We start from the raw sequence: 17,929 nt of genomic DNA, 5'->3' as shown, positions 1-17,929 counted from the left end.
GCTGGTGGTGGTTGTACTGCCCTACAGGGTACCTGATATGTCTGTAGAGGATAGTCTTGTAAACTTTTCTGAAATGAGAGACAGCTGAATTGGGGGAAAAAAGGTAAATGGCCAGGGAACAAGACAGGAAGGGAAGGCAAATGCAGAGGGACTATATGGAGGACCTGTTGAAGTGAATCCTGCCCCCCAGAGCACCCCTACCCATCTTTCTATTCCCACCAGGGCTCCTTGCTGCTTGCCCCTCCTTCCCACCAGCATGGGGACCAAATTGAGGCCCTGACTCCTGACTTTTGGCCAGTGCCCTTGCCCTGTGTCTGCCGAGCTCAGCAGAGATTGCCAGGCTGTGGAGCACATGCCCCAGAATAGTGCTATGATGCTGCTGTGTGACATTCTATCGCCGGGCCATAATACCAAGTGGCGCCTCCTACCACCAAAAGGAGAAACCTGGGGACACTGGTTGCCCTGGTTGCCAGGCCAGGAGGTTATAGTCATGTGTGAGAAACCACAAGCTTGTCTCTGGGTGCCCCCCTTCTGGACTGTCACTCACACTGGCCTTGGTACTCTATTTTTTTTTTGCTGCCTGGCTGTTGCTGTATAGGGAAGCTCTAGTTCCAATGACCTGAGCAGAGGGGCTTAGCCTCAGCCTACTTCAGTCCTCTAGGGGTCTGTTACTTTCCAGGGCAGCTTGTGTCCTCAGTAGGCATGTTTCCATGGACCCAAACAGGAGTCTCCCTCCAGATTTAGCTGCAACTTGCTCTCAGCTCTCAGTGATCTGTGTAGTAGTGGTGGGAAGGCAAGCCAGGTCGACCCAAGTAGCTGTACTAGCCCAATATACTGCCTAAAGCCAAGGGCTCCACCCCTCTGCTCTTTTTCTATTGTTAGCACAGGTACTAGTCATAGCTCAGACTACAACCATGTTTTTTCTTCTAATTCCATCTAGACAGGCAGACAGAATTCTCTCTGCTGGGATATTAAAGCTTCCATCCTGAAGGGAGTGGGACCTGTTGGTATCCCATAGCCAGCAGGTCCTTGACAAATGGTCCACTCTGGGAGGACAGATGACACCTTAGGTGTGGCCTGCTTTTTGGGTCCAGCTTAAGAACAGTGGAGGCAATGGAAGGACCAAGAAAGGAGGGGAAAGCAGATAGGGCCTTGGCCTTATGTCTGGTCATCTGGGATGTGTTTTTATAGTTTCAGACCTGAGGGGGAGAAGGACTTCTTCTGAGGGCAATGGCAACAATGAAGAGGAAGCATAAGGATGGAAACTGGGCACGGAAAGGAAGAGCCTTTGAGGTGGCCTAAGGAAGCCCTCTGCTCTCCTCTTGATGCCCAGTGATGTCCCAAAGAAGTGGCACACAGAGTCATATTGCACAGTGTTTCTTTAATTGAGAGACAACTGACCTCATAAGCAGCACTCCCTCCTGCTGGGTACAACTGACCACCACCTCCTGCCACAGCAGGGACCCAGGGGTGAGGGAGGGGACCTAGCCATCTTGGGGAGAGGGCAGGGGCCAATGCAAACTGGTTCGGGGTGGGGGCCTCTGGTGGCCTGCTGAGCCTCTCCAGGGGCTAGGAAGCTTCCTGATCCTCATCTTGATAACAGAGTATGGACCCTTTCCTGGACAATATGGATAGGATTCTGGGCCTCCAGCTTCCAGCTTCCTCCAGGGATGGGAGATCAAGTGCCAGGTAGGGCAGTCAGGAAAATAGTTTCCCTATATTTGTTTGTGCAGGGACTGGCCAGAGACCTGTGAAACAGAAAGCAGCCTGGAGAAGATGGTGTGTGTGTGTGTGTGTGTGTGTGTGTGTGTGTGTGTGTGTGTGTGTGTGTGTGTGTGTGTTTGTGTGTTTGTGTGTGTGTGTGTGTGTGTGTGAGAGAGAGAGAGAGAGAGAGAGAGAGAGAGAGAGAGAGAGAGAGAGAGGCAGATATAAAGACAGAGAGACAGAAACAGAAATAGAGACAGACAGAGATATAGGCAAAGAAATACAGAAAGAGACAAAGACAGAAAGATATGAACCAGGTCCAGAGATGGCAGGGACAGATCTATAACCCCAGAAGGAAGAAAAGTGCCAGGAAGCATAACAGAGTTGGAGAGAGGGAAGGATCCAGGAGTTAGTAGAGCCAGGTGGCGGCTTGGATGGACAGGTAGTGAACTTGTTGAAGAGAGATCACCAGAGGATAAGGGCAGCAGGCAGAGCCCAGGAGAGCTAGAAGTCAGACATGGGTAAGGAAGAGGAGGAATACATGCCCGGATGGAACAGTAACTGTGGCCATGTGCTCTGTCCATTCTTCCCACAAACATCTGAGTTTCAGGATGAGCAAGAAAAAAGATTTATAGGGAGTCTCTGAGTGGACATGGTGGGTGAGTGTTAAATCTCAAAGGCTGAGGGGAATGGGAGAGGCCAGGCCATGTGCATATGTGCATGCTTAGGAGCCAGAGGAAGCTGTGGTGGGCAGTGAGTTAATATTGGGGAACAAAGGTGTTGCTTCTTTGCTTCCCCTTCCCCTGTGGAACAACTGGCTATGTTCCTCAGAGACTCTCACCAAGGCCACCATGGTGGCTACCACTGCTTCTACTTCTTATAATTTCCAAATTGGATGGCCAGGCGGTCAGTGACGCAGCGGAAGGTGGCAGGCTGCACTTCCCAGTAGGGCACAGGGTTGTTGAAGAGGCTGATGCCATTATAGTAGGCCCTCTTGACTCCAAAGCCCATGGGGCAGAAATCGTTGATGCCCACCTTGGTGATGTTGTTGGAGTGCAGATAGACAACCTGGAGGCAGAGGGAATGTGTCTGAGGCTTTCATTTAGGGATCAGTACCACAGAGCACCCATCTTAATCTGTCCCAGCCTGGGTGGGTGCTGTAAGTTGTAGGCAAGATGGAGGGTAGACATAAGAAAGGTCAGGCCTACCTCCACATTGGATCCCACCAATCACTTCTTAGTGTTATTTGATAGTCACTCTTTGAGGGTCAACTGGTGATTCTTCTCAGGGTTGAGAGGGGGACATACTAGAGTATGTAAGTGGGTGTAAGCTCTGATTAGGGCACTGGTGTTTGGCTGGATCCAGACCAGGATGAAGGGCTCAGGTGAAGTGTCTAAGAGAGTGGTGAGTTGGGATGGGTGGGGTGGGGGCTGTGTTTGGTAGAATGAGGCTGTAAGAAGCAAACATTGATCCTGACCTGATATCTGGTGCCTTACGTTAGGAGCTCACTGGTGGTAGAAAGGTTACTGGCCACTAGAGGGTGCTCTCAGCCTGGTGTGGGCTGTGCTGCCCTAGAGGATGAATGTGCTTTCTACCATTATGAATTGAACTGAGATAAAAATTGAAGTTCAGAGTAAGGTTAGGAAAGGCCTAGTTTGCTCATGTGTTTGGAAGCTAAGTCAGGGAGTGAGACTGCCTTTCCCCAGACACCGTACAGATGGGAGTTAGTGCTGCCTCCATGTAAACACTGTTCCATTGAGGCCTGGATGAGGACCTGGGACCCAGAAGAGAATCTAGATCCTGTTCTGCTCTCTACCCTGGGCCCCTATACAAAGGGGGTCAAGGGATCCAGGCAGTTAAGAGGCTGGTGCAGAGAATGGGCCTTCTACAATACTCCTTCTAGTCTTGCAGACCCAGCTCTCACCTGGAGGAGTTTGAGATCTGGGAGGCCAGCAGGCACCCGGGACAGCTTGTTGTTGTCCAAGTGAAGTTCCCTCAGGGTAGGCAGAAAACTCAGGCTCCCATTCTCAATCATTCGGATCTGATTGTGTCCTAAGCCCAGCCTGGAGTTAAATTAATTAGAGGTCATCAGAGCCTGGGGGAGAGGAGGACTCTGGGACAGAGCGCAGGGACTTGGGTGGCACCCTATACCTGCCCCATTTGCTAATGGATCCCTGCAGCCCACAAGGGATGCCCCAGCCCCACCTGTACAGCTTGGAGTAGCGAAGTAGATCCTCCAACTCGATAGCCTGGATTTTGTTGTGGTCCAAGTGAAGTTCATTCAGGGTCTCAGGGAGATCTATCCAGAAGAGAGCATGCTGGGAGTTAAGTGCAGGGTCCGGGGCAGATGGAAGGCCCATTCTCTGCTCCAGGAAGAGAGCCCTGCTCAACTACACTGGGCAAACCCCAGAATGCTTTTGGAGGTTGTGTATTGACACTCCTACCTTTGGGGATGCCAGTGAGCTTGGCCTCTGAGATGCGCAGGTAGTTGAGCTTCAGGCCATCAAAGGCTCCGGGTTCAAAGCCACTGTTCTCCAGGGGATTCCCACCCATCTCTAGGAGAGAAGTCTTGTTAGCGCTGAAGCCAATCACCGTTAGAGCCTGTTCTTTTCTGGACTGGAGCTCTGCTGATTGCCAGCTCTTCCCACTTCCTTAGCAAGCAGATTATGAATTTGCCTAGCTAACTACAAATTCTAACTGTTCAGAATGACTAGCTCAAGATTTCCGGAACCATTCTTGGTATCTTGGAGCTGGGAAGCAAGAAGAAACTGTGGGGACCCAGAAATAAAGTCAGAGCTTCCAGAAAGTTATCCAACTCCTGCTGCTGTGGTGATCCACTGCCCTTCTACCTGCTCTCTCTCAGTCCAGACTTCCTGTGTCCTATACCTTCCTTTTACCCATATTGCTTCTTTTTCAGAAACATACTGGTCTTCTTTTAAACTATTTTTGAGACTCTTTCTTCAACTGAGCCTTTATAGCCACCACGGTGTATTTCTTCACGTCCCAAAACAAGCCTCTGGAACATTCTGAGGCATACAAGGCTTTTCCATGACTACATGGGACAGCCCAGGACCCAGCTGTCCTGGCTGGAAAAGATGTCCTCTACCTGCCTCCTTTATGCCTGATGTCAAGGTACAGAGTAGTCTCACCAATGCAGTTCATGTTCCGGAGCCCACTGAACACGCCCTTGGGCACTTTGCGGATACGGTTGTCATGGATTCGTAGCTCTACCAGGGAGCTGGGCAGGTTGGGAGGAATCTCCACCAGGTGGTTCTTGGAGATGTAGAGTTTCTGCAGCTTCCGCAGAGGGCTAAAGGCCTTCTCATGGATCTTGGAGATCTTATTGTTTACCAGGACCAGAGCCTACAGCAGGGCAGGCAACCAAGGTGAGCACCCAAGTTCCCAACCCCACCTCCCCTTTCCTCTGCCTCCTGAACTTGCTACTGATGGCACTTGAGACACGTCTCATGGAGATCAGTCTGTGTTGGTGAGTATAATGCAGGGCAAGGAGCTGAGGTTAGCTCCAAGGTGTCCTAGTAATGCCATCACTGCCTAGCTTACATTGCTAGGCAGTTTCTCTAAGAGCTACAATGGAATACACTCTTTCAGTGTTGCTTAGAGGAGTCAACAAAATGCAAAGCTTTCTGCCAAAAAATGGGCCTGATGGATTTTGTGTTGTACCCATACATATAATACATAGTTTTGGGCATTCCCATTACAGCCACCTCCAGACTTATCCCAGGATTCCATTGGTTCCTAGCCCCTCTTCCCAGTCCCATCTGTGAGTACCTCTCTTCCAAACCACAGGAACATCTAAGTCTGCCTAGCTTCTGAGAAAGGGCAGGAGGCAGGAGGAAGCTTACATAGAGGTGCTGGAGGCCTTTGAAGTCATCCTTGCGGAGTTCAGAGATGTCATTGTTCTGCAGGTCTAGCAGTGTGGTATCAGGTGAGATCTCCTTGGGCACAGTCTTCAGACCTGGGGGCCGGCAGCATCACCAGCATAAGTCTGGCTCATCCAGTCTGTTGTCACAGCTGGTGTAAAGGGGTGGGCACACACATACATATGGACACACACACAAAGACACTGGGACAAATGCAGGGACTCTGAGCACCCTCATACATCTATCTCATCCTGTAGTGACTCAACCTCCCCTCTCTTAGCATTCTAAACCCATCTCACAGGATAGCCCATGAGTCCCTTTTAGTAGGGGCTCCCAGGCAGGGCCTGTGCTTCTCTGTACACTCTCACCGTACCTGCCTAGTGACTCACCCAAGTCAGAGCACTGAACAACCCGCAGGTGGCAGTGGCAGCCAAAAGGACACATGGCACTGAAGGTAGGTGTGAGAGAGTCCAGGTCAGGGACACCTGAAGTGGTGTCTGAGCCTGAAGCCTCCTCATCATTCATCATGAGCAGCCCATCATCCAAGGTGAAGTCCCAGAAGCCCTTCTGCTCAAAGGGCAAGGCCTGGCTCAGAGCCAGCAGCAAGGTGAGTAGCCACAGGGGACGCATGGTCAATGTTCCTGGGAGCAAAAAGTGAGAAGAGCTGTAGGATAACACCAGCACCACCATCTGGACTCTTTCCGGCTGTCTTCAGTTTATCCTCCCAGCAGTAGTATCTGGGTGTTCTCCCCCCCCTGCCCCGTGTGTGTGTGTGTGTGTGTGTGTGTGTGTGTGTGTGTGTGTGTGTGTGACAGAGAGAGAGACAGAGACAGAGAGAGAGAGACAGAGACAGAGAGAGAGAGAGGAGGGAGAGAGGAGAGAGAGGGAGAGAGAGAGAAGGAGAGAGAGAGGGAGAGGGAGAGGGAGAGGGAGAGGGAGAGAGAGAGAGAGAGAGAGAGAGAGAGAGAGAGAGAGAGAATTTCCCCAACCCTCGCCAGGGATGGCTAGATGGCAGCAGAGAGAGGGCAGAGATATGAGTAAGAGGCACCAGTTAGGGTAGGAGTGCTGGCTGGCCAGGAGGGTGCCTCTTTCCATTCCCCTCCCCTTCCTGGAAGGACTTGGTTTCATCGGGCAGTGAAATGTCTTCGAAATTAGCTCAAGGCTGCCTCCCCCACACCACCATCATGAGTCAGCCAGAGCCCAGCTTCACTGCTGAGGTTGGGGGTCAGTGAGGCCAATTGGAAGCTGAGAGGAAGCGAAGCTATTGGCCTCACAGGCCACCCTTTCTGAGAGTGAGCCTGGAAGATTTGGATGCTATTAGTTTAACTGGGCAATGAGTGAATTACCCCCTTCACTGCCTTAGTCCCTCCACAGTGCCCATGTTGCTCTGAGAAGGACCAGAGGCCAAGACATGAAGTGGGAGGAGAGGGAGAGGAAGAGGGGGGAAGGGGGAGAGAAAGGGAGAGGGGGAGGGGAAAGGAGGGGGAAAGTAGATTCTTCAAAGCCGTAGCAGCATCAGCAAGGGTCCTGGGAATTAAGGGATCAACACTTCATATCTCTGTTCCTCTCATTCCCCAGGACTCAGGGTGCAGAACTTGGGGCTTCCATATCTACCTCTACTCTTTCTTTGTGCCCATGGACCTGGCATCCTGGAGAAGATCCCAAGGAAAGTAGACTGCTGCCAGAGAAACAGGGCAGGGTCGGGCTTGTCTGGAGGCCCCCTAGGCTGAGACAGTGTGATGGGGGTGGAGACTCTGCATTGCCTGAGCCTGCCCCAGCACCCACATCTCCTGTTTCTTTCTCCTGCATACAACCACCCAAGCAGGGTGTAGTCTGCAGGACAAGGCCAGAGCCCCTGCCTCTCTTAGCACTCCTCTTTGCCCAACTCCATGGCAAAGGCTCAGGTATTTTAGTCACTTACCTCATTTGCTAAATAGGGATTCCATGGTGGTCTTGCTAGCCTCCCAGGCTTGGATGTCTGGGCTGCCCTGGTGTAGGGGTGGATAGGAAGCCTAGCCTCCTGAAGACTCAAGGCACCCTCAGCTCAAAGAGTCCTCATATAGAGCCCATTTTGGTGGTGAAGTTGGGGTATTTGGGGCTCCATCTGGGATAAATAAGCCCTTCTGAACTCAAGTGCTAGAGGCAAAAGTGGAAGGAACTCAGCTGACAAGGGGGTTGGGCTGACTGCTTGCTGCTTTGAAATCCTCAGCACCAGCAAGTAGGGGTGTGTGTGTGTGTGTGTGTGTGTGTGTGTGTGTGTGTGTGTGTGTGTGTGTGTGTTGGCAGAAAAGGGAGGCTGGGACATCCTGGTTTGGTTAGACATAGGCATAAGCACTGCCCATCTAATGGCTGTTGCTGCTTAAAATGCCCTAGGTTTGTGGTAGGGGGCGAGCATCCACACATATAGACAGAAACCCAGTGGTTCTCATGGTCTTCCTTGGCTCTCATCTAATACTAGTGGACAGAAAGGCATACAACAGAGGTTAGAGCAGAGCTGCTTCCTGGAGAGAATAGAGCAGCCTTCCTCATCCCCAGAGGTCACACAGAAAAGTAGGGGACCCAGACAAAGGCTTTGCTCAATTTCTTTGATGATTCCTGAGGCCACAGGAAGTCCTCAGCTGAAGGAGTGTCCAGCCTCCCTCATTCCGAGTAGTCTCAAGAAGCCCACCCAAGCCTGGCCTAGGAAGTCATGTGATTCTGCCAGATCTTGTCTCCAGAGTACCTAGAAAGGCCAGTTCTCCCTCAGCCTGCAGCATCCAGGACAGGGTGGAGATCTTGTCCAGGGCACATGGACTAGAAGGCCTGAGAAGAGGAGCAGGAGCAACCCAGACCAGGCATAAAAGGTTGAAGGGAGGCCAGGAGCAAGATGGAATGGCAGAGAAAGAGTGAGGCACTGCCTCCAGCCCTTTGCACTGACCACCCTTCTGCCTGTCCCCGCTGCCAAAGCTGTTATCCTGCAGAAAGAAGAATCGGGTCTAGAATTTCTGCTCAGCTGAGTTATAGGATCCAAAGTCCACCCACAGGCCAGGGTCAGGAGAGATGACATGGATTGGGGATGTAGTTAGACAAAGGTGTGGAACCAACCCAGATACTTTGGAACACAGAGTAGCCTGGAGATCTCCACGGGACATCCTTTTCCTAGATGGGAATCTCTCCAGAAGCCTTGTGTGGCCCTCAGACACTCAGAACATGTTTTTCTGTGGGCACCACAGCCTTCTCAGATTAAAAGCCTCCTCCATCCAAAGAAAGGAGCTACAGGATCCTAGGTGGCCTTATGAGATTAGATTTGAGGGGACATGTTGTGGGGATGCACAAAGGGCTAGGAAAGCAATACAGGGGAGATCCCAGCCTGTTGTCAGTTCCAGCCAGGCTCAAGCTGGGGTAGGAGGCTCAAAGCCCATGTAGAGGCAGGGTAGAGTTTGACTGCTTTTTCAGGGCTCAAGGCTTGAAGGGTGGGGATCAGGCAGGTTTCCCAGTACAACGCTCATTTACACTTAGAAAACTGACACTAGACTCAGTACCCATACTCTGCAGGGAAGGCGGCACGCCAAATACAGAGCCCATTGAAGGGAATTACATCAAGTTAATAGCGTGCAGAAGGAAGGCTTTCTTGGTGTCTGCACCACCAGTAGCACTACTTTATGGATGAGAGAACTGAGGTCTACAAAGAGGAATTGATTTCTCCCACGCCCCTGTTTACAGAGTCCAGCTTTGGTCACTCTAGGTCTGAACATTCAGTCTTGCTGCTGGGCCATGGATGAGGGAGACTCTGGGTCTGTAGGTGAGTAATGCAGCAAGTCAGAGGGTGAAAAGAATCATCATGTGGGGTGTTAGTGACAGGGGGTGCTGTGGATAGTCTCACATGCCTCTCTTTTCAATTCTCTCAAACTGATCCCTCATCCCCATACACTGAGAAGGAAGGCAAAGTCGAAGTCGGGAAGAGACATTCTGTGGACAGACTCTGTGAGACTTATAAAAGTTCCTCCCATTCCACTTCCTCCAGCTACTGGCACTTCCAGGCCTCAGTTTACCTTTGTTGGATTCTTTGGCTATGTCCCTATGACCCATCAAAGTGAGATCTCAGCTTGCTGGGCACCAGTTCCTCAGAGCAAAGGAAAGAAGTGGTTATCGTGGTGAGCTGAGCTTGGTGACCACAGGTTGAACAAGGGAAAGGACTGGGCTTCCTGGAGTTTGTGCCACCACCCCAAATAGGGCTCTCCTTGTCTGCCCCTCTGAAAGCCAGTGTAGTTCTCCATGCAGGATAGCTCTGGGTACCAGCCAAGCAAGACGTGCTGGCAGTCTCTGAGAACATGGAAGGGTTGTGCCAGGCATTCAGGCCAGGCCAAGGGCGGCAGGGGCAAGGCTTGAGGTCTGGCAGCTTCTGGGAGCTTGCCTGCAGATGTGGGGCTGGGAGCTGCCAAGGTGCAGACACTGAGTGCAGTCTCAGTAGCCTCCTCCTAGGGCATTGGTCCCAGCTGAGCAACCCTACCTCAACTCTGATAAATGGAAGGTGCTGCCTTCTACCAAGTTGTGCTGGGCTCCTGAGACTGTGCAGGTGAGGAAATGCATCAGAGACAGGAGACATTAGGCACTGTTTTTCCTTTCTCTGATCACCAAAGGTAAGCTTGTACCTGGCCTGCTTCCTGCGCCTTCCAAGGTCATTTAGCTCAAGCCTAACACTTGAGTGTCAAATGGAGGGATGAGATATGTGCTTCCTTGTATGCCACAAGGTGAGAAGAATCCTAGTTGGCCAGGGTCAAATCTCACTACTTGTGGCTGTGGCACTGACAGAGTAGCTGGGCAGTCAGGTACAGCCATCCATCGGAATTGGGGGTGGGCTTTACCTGAATGTGTGTCAGAGGTGCGTGGGATATATAGAGGTGCTGGGTGTATCAAGGGAGAGTCTTCTATCCCTTGTTTCTTGCTCTACTGAGAATCGTCTGGAAAGGAGCCAGACAGTGGATAACCCTGATCAGTTGGAAGTACTAGGTTTCCTAGTTCTCTTGCAACTGACCCATATGCCTGTCCATTTCCTCCCACTTACCAACAAAGTGTACGCTCCTATTCACCATGTGCTGGAATTTCCAAAGAACAGGAGGATGTTGTTACTTCTCAGTGATGGGAAAGGAGACGCAAGTGATTTTTTTTTTAACCTACACCATTCCTAGCAACCATGACACTGTTAACATTGATAGATATCTAGTAGGTTCGGAGAATTTGTCCCAAACTCTTGCCCATAGCCTCACAGTGAGGTAAAATCAGGTTGTGATGTCATTGCATCTATCTGTCTACCTGCTAATCCCAAGCCTCACTTCTGGAGAAAGAATAGCAAGGCAACAGGTTCCAGACCCCAAAGAGCCCCCTTTCGTCCACGTCTTGGGGTTCTATAACTCTCTCCCCAACACCAGGTTCTGTACTGCTAGCCAGGAACTTTGGCTAGAGCGGGATTCAGCCTTATGCATTCAGCTGGGAAAGGCCAAGATCATCTTCATCTTCAGTCTTCCAGGATCATTTATTCACACTGTCCCTATTCCTTGGTGTGAGTGAGGTCCTGTGCTGGGGTGTCTCTCTACAATCAACTGGCCTCCCTACAATGGAGAAAGCCTGCTTCCAGAACTGTTGGGATGTGAGGGCCATACTAGAAAATGGGTGGGGTATTTGAGAGCAAGGATAAAGGAGGAAGAGCAAGAGGGAGTCGTGGTGGGTGTGGAGGTAATGGGGCAGATAAGCAAGGAAGCTAAGAGACTCCAGTATGTGCAGTATCAGAGGCTCTTGGTATTTTGGCCTCATTGGGGAGGCATGCCGAGAATCCTGTGGGATCAAGGACAACTGATTTCTGGGACAGACTTATGGTATTATGTTTCTACAGGGAGAGAAAGTGAGAGACCATGGTGGGTGAGCCCAGGCAAAAGGGAGATTGGAATGGAGTCTACTCCCCATTCCATCCCAAAACAGGGCAACGAAGAATCAAGTCCTCTGGAGAGGATCCCAGTGCAAATTGTCAAATATAGCCTCATTACAAATCTCTCTTCAGAGGATTTAATACTGTGCTGGAGGGCTATAAATATTGCTGAGAAAAGCTCTTTCTTATCTCTACAGCATCCCTTTCCCTTCTATTTCACCATGTTGCCAATCCCCCGACAGCCTAGGGCTTTAGTGGAACTGAGAAAAGATTTGGGTCAGTGGAAGCAAGTTACTTAACGTGATGGTCACTGGCTGGCACACTCATCTGGGCTTCTAAACTAGCTGGTTCAGATTCACTTTGCATGTAGTAGGACCTTGGCCCTTGTTCTGGGTAAGAAAGAGAAGCACCTTTGGGGTGGAGAGAGAGTCAGTGTAGGAGTGGGCCAGAGAGGCCCAGCTGCCACACCCATGTGGCCCGCTGGCTATGGAGCCCTCTCTACTGCCTGGATCAGAGTCTCCTCATTCTGCATTGCCTTTGTGACTTAAAGGCAGACCCACATCCTTCTATCACTATATCTGCATAACCTGTACTCAAAGGCTTACCCCCCTTTAGCCTTCAGCAGCAATACACAGTCATGTTCTACACAAACCAACCCTGCCCACCCACAAGCTCTCCTAGGGTATAGGTGGCACAGGCAACTGATTGCATGTCCAGATGCCAGTCCTTGGGACTCTTGCTGGCAGGGTAGATGATGCTGGCAGAGGCAATTCCAGTTGTTACAAGGCAGAAGACTGGCAGAGAGGCAACAGCTCATAAACATGAAATTGGAGTCACCGAGGTGCTATGCTTTTGGCCTAATGAAGATTTCCTCTGCCTGTCCCACCTACAGCTCCACCTTTCAGGGTCCTGGACCTCTTACTCTAGGCAAATGGAAGCCTGGTCCCATCCATAGGGTAGTGACAAGGTACTCCAGTCTCCCAACCTTCCCCAGACTTGGTGAACGCCCAGTTGATTCTGTTTCTCTTGCTTCTTCTTCTGAATTCCTTGACAGACCCCTCAGGGCCCCAAGTCATGTTTCTCCCTGGAAACATAGCATAATTTCCCCATTTTCTACACCCATCCCACCCTCTGCCCATTTGCATCTCAGCTCAAGAGGGTTCTGGAAACAGATAGTACTAAGGTAACCAGGCAGGCTACCTAGGACCCCTATAGCTCGGGTACTGTGGACCCACACCTTGCCCAGGAGAGAGTGGAGGCAGAACATTAGTCTGTGGTTGAGTATGAAATATCAGGGCAAGTTGCCGGAGGTGTGCCTGGGAGCACAAGTCTCTCTGACTACTCCAAGGGGAGACTGTGCCAATCCTGCATTTTGCATTGGCCCCATCCTCCCTGACCTGGCTAGGTGCCAAGACCCCAAGAAAGGCTGAGCTGGGAGAACAAGGATAACAAGAGTGAGGGGTGTGCCTGGGCCTTGCCATAAAGGAGATAGTGTTATGGGTAGAGCTAGCATACCATCCACCCAGCCCTGCCTCAGTGATGCTCTGGGCAGTACCCCGGGGAGGTCCCTGTCCACCCCCAGAGGCAGAGAAGCAAAGCATAGGTGAGTTTAGCAACTGAGCAGTCAGAGATGAAAGGGAAAGGAAGGGTAGGAAGAAAGCTCAGGGAAGAGGTTGGGGAGAAGAAGCAGAAATGAGATGTTGATGAAAAAGACACAAAGACTTTGGTGGGTGCCCTGGGGGAATAGAGAGAGCAGCAAGGACGCAGTGGAAGTGTAGACACTGGGGTGGCAAGACTATAAGTGCAGCAGGGCTGGTGTGGAGGCAGCAGGGTTGCCAGCATCTTTGGTGAGGGTATAGCATAGCCAGAAATGAAGACAGGGAGGACAGATTGAGGTCTTTGTGGAGAGAGTGGAGTCAGTTCCCGGCTTGAGCAGGCCCTACCTGGGGAGGGGGAAGCAGCCAGGTACAGGCTGGTTAGTTGGTGGACTAGGATGTCAGGCTGTCGGTTTGTCTGTCCGTCAGGGCCAACCGGGAGCAGCTGCTCACTCCTGGGCAGTTCGTGGAGAGAGGGAGACAGAGGCGGTGGGAGGGAGGCTAAAGGCTTGGCGGGCGGGCCGACAGGGAGGGGACGGGGCGGAGAGGGAGACAAGGAGGGAGGGGGCTAGTGGAGCAGAGAGGAAGAAAAGGAGGGAGGAAGGGCAGCTGGGAGGGAGGGGGCAGGAAGCCTGCCCCCCTGGCAGCTTCAAAGGAAGCAATTTTCTTGTAGATGGCTGGGCTATGTGGCACCCCTCCCCCGCACACCCCCCACCCCGGCCCCTGCCTCAAGCATAGTTTGAAAGGACACACATTCACTTACTTAGGGACAGATCCTTGGTGTCTTTGGGCAGACACTCTTACAGAGTCAAACTTTCCACTGTCCAAACGGGGACACTGAGGTGCTTGTAGTCATGTTGCCAGGCAGAAGAAAGTGAGAGGAAGATGAAGAAAGGTAACCTGATGGCTACCCAGAACCTAGTCTGAAACCAGGAAGCAGTTTGGGGATCAGAGAAGTAGAGGATTGGAGGCTTCTGGTAGGGCTTGATCTAGGCTCCCACTGGCTCTGTTAGCCTTTCCTCTTCTCCATCCCTTCCTCCTTTAAAAAGAGGCATTTGCCTCCAGATTCTGTAGGCCTTCTTGGCTCACATCCCTGAAGCCTTGGAGAAGTTGGCAAAGCTGACTTGGAGGAGAGGAATAACTTCCTTATCTTCTTGCTCAACCCCTACTGGCTGGCCAGGATGCAGTTAACTCTGGTGTCTCTGGAGGCATTTCCTCCCTTCAGTTTCAGGACCTAACTGAGCTAGGCTGCCAAACCTCAGCTGTTTCTTAGGGTCCAAATGAGACATGGTCCCTAGTATACCATCTCCTTGTCCTACCTCTCCTTTGCCGGGGCAGCTTCCAAGATGTAAAAGTGAACCTTTAGATGGTGGGAGAGACTGAATTGGGGAACCACACTGAAATCTGAAGAAGGTACCAGAGACCAAGTGTAGGGAAGGGCAAACAAAGAAACTTCTGGTGAGGGGTAGGGGCAGAGGCAGAGGCAGAGAGGCAGAGGCAGAGAGGCAGAGGCAGAGAGGCAGAGAGGCAGAGAGGCAGAGAGGCAGAGGGGCAGTGAGGCAGAGAGGCAGAGAGGCAGAGAGGCAGAGAGGCAGAGAGGCAGAGAGGCAGAGAGGCGCAGAGGCAGAGAGGCAGAGAGGCAGAGAGGCAGAGAGGCAGAGAGGCAGAGAGGCAGAGAGGCAGAGAGGCAGAGAGGCAGAGAGGCGCAGAGGCAGAGAGGCAGAGGCAGAGAGGCAGAGAGGCAGAGGCAGAGGCTGAGGCAGAGGCAGAGGCAGAGAGGCAGAGGGGCAGAGGGGCAGAGGGGCAGAGGGGCGGAGGGGCAGAGGCAGAGGCAGAGGCAGAGGCAGAGGCAGAGAGGCAGAGGGGCAGAGGGGCAGAGGGGCAGAGGGGCAGAGGGGCGGAGGGGCAGAGGCAGAGGCAGAGGCAGAGGCAGAGAGGCAGAGGCAGAGGCCGAGGCAGAGGCAGTGAGGCAGAGGCAGAGGCAGAGAGGCAGAGAGGCAGAGGGGCAGTGAGGCAGAGAGGCAGAGAGGCAGAGAGGCAGAGAGGCAGAGAGGCAGAGAGGCAGAGAGGCAGAGAGGCAGAGGCAGAGAGGCAGAGGGGCAGAGAGGCAGAGGGGCAGAGGGGCAGAGGGGCAGAGGGGCAGAGGGGCAGAGGGGCAGAGGGGCAGAGAGGCAGAGAGGCAGAGAGGCAGAGAGGCAGAGAGGCAGAGGCAGAGGCAGAGGCAGAGAGGCAGAGGCCCACTGGATAGAGGGCAGGGTGAAGTTTACTGCAAGATCTCAGCTGGGGACAGAATCTCCAGTAGAATTTTGCCTAGAGCCAGAATCAGTGTCAAGCTTTCCTTCAAGAACCTTCTCTTCTGGGGCTGAGGATTTAGCTCAGTGGTAGAGCGCTTACCTAGGAAGCACAAGGCCCTGGGTTCGGTCCCAGCTCCGGAAAAAAAGAACCAAAAAACAAAAACAAAACAAAACAAAACAAAAACAAAAAACCTTTCTCATCTGGCTGCAAAGAGGAGAAAAATGGGAGAAGCAGGATATGGGTTGGGAGCTGGTGGGTACTTTTGGATTCCACGGTCCAGACTGGAAAGCACTCAGGTTTCTGAGGTTGTTGGGTTGTGTCTGCTCATGTATGTATGTATGTATGTATGTATGTATGTATGTATGTATGTATATAGGATCTCATATAGCCCCAGCTAGCCTTCAACTCACTATGTAAGTGAAGTTGCTCTTGAACTCCTCATGTCTCTACCTCCTGAGTGCTGGGATTATAGCAGGTCCAAGGCACATATGGAACATTCTGCTTGGTGAGTGCAGCTAATGGCAAAAGGTCACATTATATCTGGCCTATTCATGTGAAATTACCAGAAAGAAACAGCATCTTATCAGTTCTGAGTCTTCAGTTTAAAACAATGAAACTTCTCTGAACATACTGAATGGAAGCTGCCAAGTGGTTCATTTAAATTGCATGCTTTGTATTTTATATATCTTTCATCTCTCCTTTTTTCTGTTTTTTGAGATAAAGTCTCACTAAATAACCTTGAACTTGTGGTGAGAATTTTTATCTGTCTTCTTAATGCCGAGATTACAAAAGAGGGAGTCTTTACTACACCCAATGAGTATATTTAACAAATCTTTCTGTTTTGCTTTGATTTTTGAGATAGGGTTTCTTTTTACCCCATGCTGAACTCAGATTTGCTGTGTGATCTAGAATGACCTTGATCCTTTTGCCTCTACCTCCTGAGTGATGGAATTAGAAGCACAAACCACCATACCTAGCCGAGGTTTTTATTTTAAGGGTGAAAACTCACAGAATATATACCCACACCCCAGGGACCTGTCTGCAAAGCCTTTATTAAATATGGTACCACTTGGCCTAAGCCTACATTCACTGTTCTAGGGGTTTTTATTCAGGCTTCCAAGAGCCCAGCCAGGAGAAGTATGATGGAGATAGTGATCAAAAGATAGAGCAGCCATGACCCACTAGATCAGTGGTTTTCAACCTTCTTAATACTTCAACCCTTTAATACCACATTTAATTATTTTCATCCCTACCTCATAACTATAATTTGCTACTGTTATGAATCATAATGCAAATATCTATGTTTTCTGATGGTCTTAGGCAACCCCTGGGAAAGGGTCCTTCAACTCCTAAAGGAGTCACTACCTACAGGTTGAGAACCACTATAGGTTGAGAATCACAGGTTGAGTTCCACAAGGAGGCAGGTATGTATTCTTGTTTCTGGCCTCAACAGGGCTACTACACCCAGCATCAGACAGAGGCCCAGGAAGACTTTCTGGAGGAGCCAGGAACAGTGAACAGACTAGAGCAGGCAGAAGAGAGCCTTTGCCTTCTATAGGGAACAGTTGAGAAAATGTGCCCTAGGGGTAGGTGGGAAGCTGGGCAGTAAGTCAGCCTGTCTTCCTTTCTGGATGGAGCTTGGGGTAGTAAGGAGGTGACCCTTTGCATGGGGGCCAAGGGGAGAGTACACTGTACACTTCCAGGTTCTTCCTTAAAGTTAGGAGATAGGTTAGGGCAGTACTTCTGTTAATATGCTTTTTTGTGCCTGGAAGGTCCTTGTGTCTGTGGTTTACAGTCTGCAATAAGCTATAACTGCATGCCCAGCCCAAGGCCCATTGAGTCACTCAGCCTGGCCCTCTAATTTGGGGGCCACTCCCAGAGCATCCAGGCAGCACCTCAGTCTTTGAGCCTGCCCCTCTCCCTCTTCTAGTTCCCATTCCTCATGTCTCAACATTCTCTGAGGAGGCTGGGAAACAACCTGGACCCCAGCTGTAGCAAGTCTAGGAACAAAACATCCTTGTTGGTCAGCACCAGCAGCAGCAGCAGCGACAACAATCTCTTGTCCTCTGGCCTTCCATGCCTGGAAGAAGGCAGTGAAGTCAGGGGGAGGGCAGTGGGAGGGGAGGAAGACAGGAAGAAAGAACAGGCATTTCCTGAAGCCTCCAGGACTCCTAAGGAAGAGGCAACTACACAGCTGTCTTAGCTCCCCAGGAATCAGGACAGTCTTGTGCAGGGGTTTAGGAGACAACTCATCAGTGTGTGACTCCAGGCTACCCCAGACAGGAACAGGTTCCTTACAACTCCAGCTTGTAAGATTCTCCAGTGGCCTGGAGAAGCTTAGGCTATCTTGAGGAGCTACCCACCACCCCTGCCTGCTTGGCAGCCCATGAAGCTCTTTCTCTTACTGACCAGAGCCAAGAATGCAATCAGCCTAAACCTTTAGATGTATGGGAAACACATCCTTGAACAGCCAGCACTCCACAGCTGGGAGAAGTTGTACTGCCGTAAACACCGGCCATGGGCACCTGAACTCCTTGGGCCCTGGCTAGGAA

At 51.3% G+C, this 17,929-nt stretch overlaps 1 protein-coding gene across 1 annotated transcript; it reads right to left on the bottom strand.

Annotated features, from left to right (window-relative positions):
* Positions 1-1,364: 1,364 nt before the first annotated feature.
* Bgn (biglycan) lies at positions 1,365-13,541 on the bottom strand. Its single transcript, NM_017087.1, is given in 8 exon segments — positions 1,365-2,772; positions 3,629-3,767; positions 3,910-4,003; positions 4,149-4,259; positions 4,854-5,067; positions 5,568-5,680; positions 5,975-6,226; positions 13,431-13,541. Coding segments are annotated over 7 exon segments (1,110 nt in total). The 5' UTR covers positions 6,216-6,226; positions 13,431-13,541; the 3' UTR covers positions 1,365-2,574.
* Between the last annotated feature and the right edge of the window lie 4,388 nt (positions 13,542-17,929).

This window comes from Rattus norvegicus, chromosome X (genome assembly GCF_021556685.1).
Source record: "Rattus norvegicus strain SHRSP/BbbUtx chromosome X, alternate assembly SHRSP_T2T, whole genome shotgun sequence".
In the NCBI taxonomy this organism is placed as follows: domain Eukaryota; kingdom Metazoa; phylum Chordata; class Mammalia; order Rodentia; family Muridae; genus Rattus; species Rattus norvegicus.
Note: the sequence above shows the minus strand (reverse complement) of the source record. Positions and strands in the feature narration are given on the sequence as shown.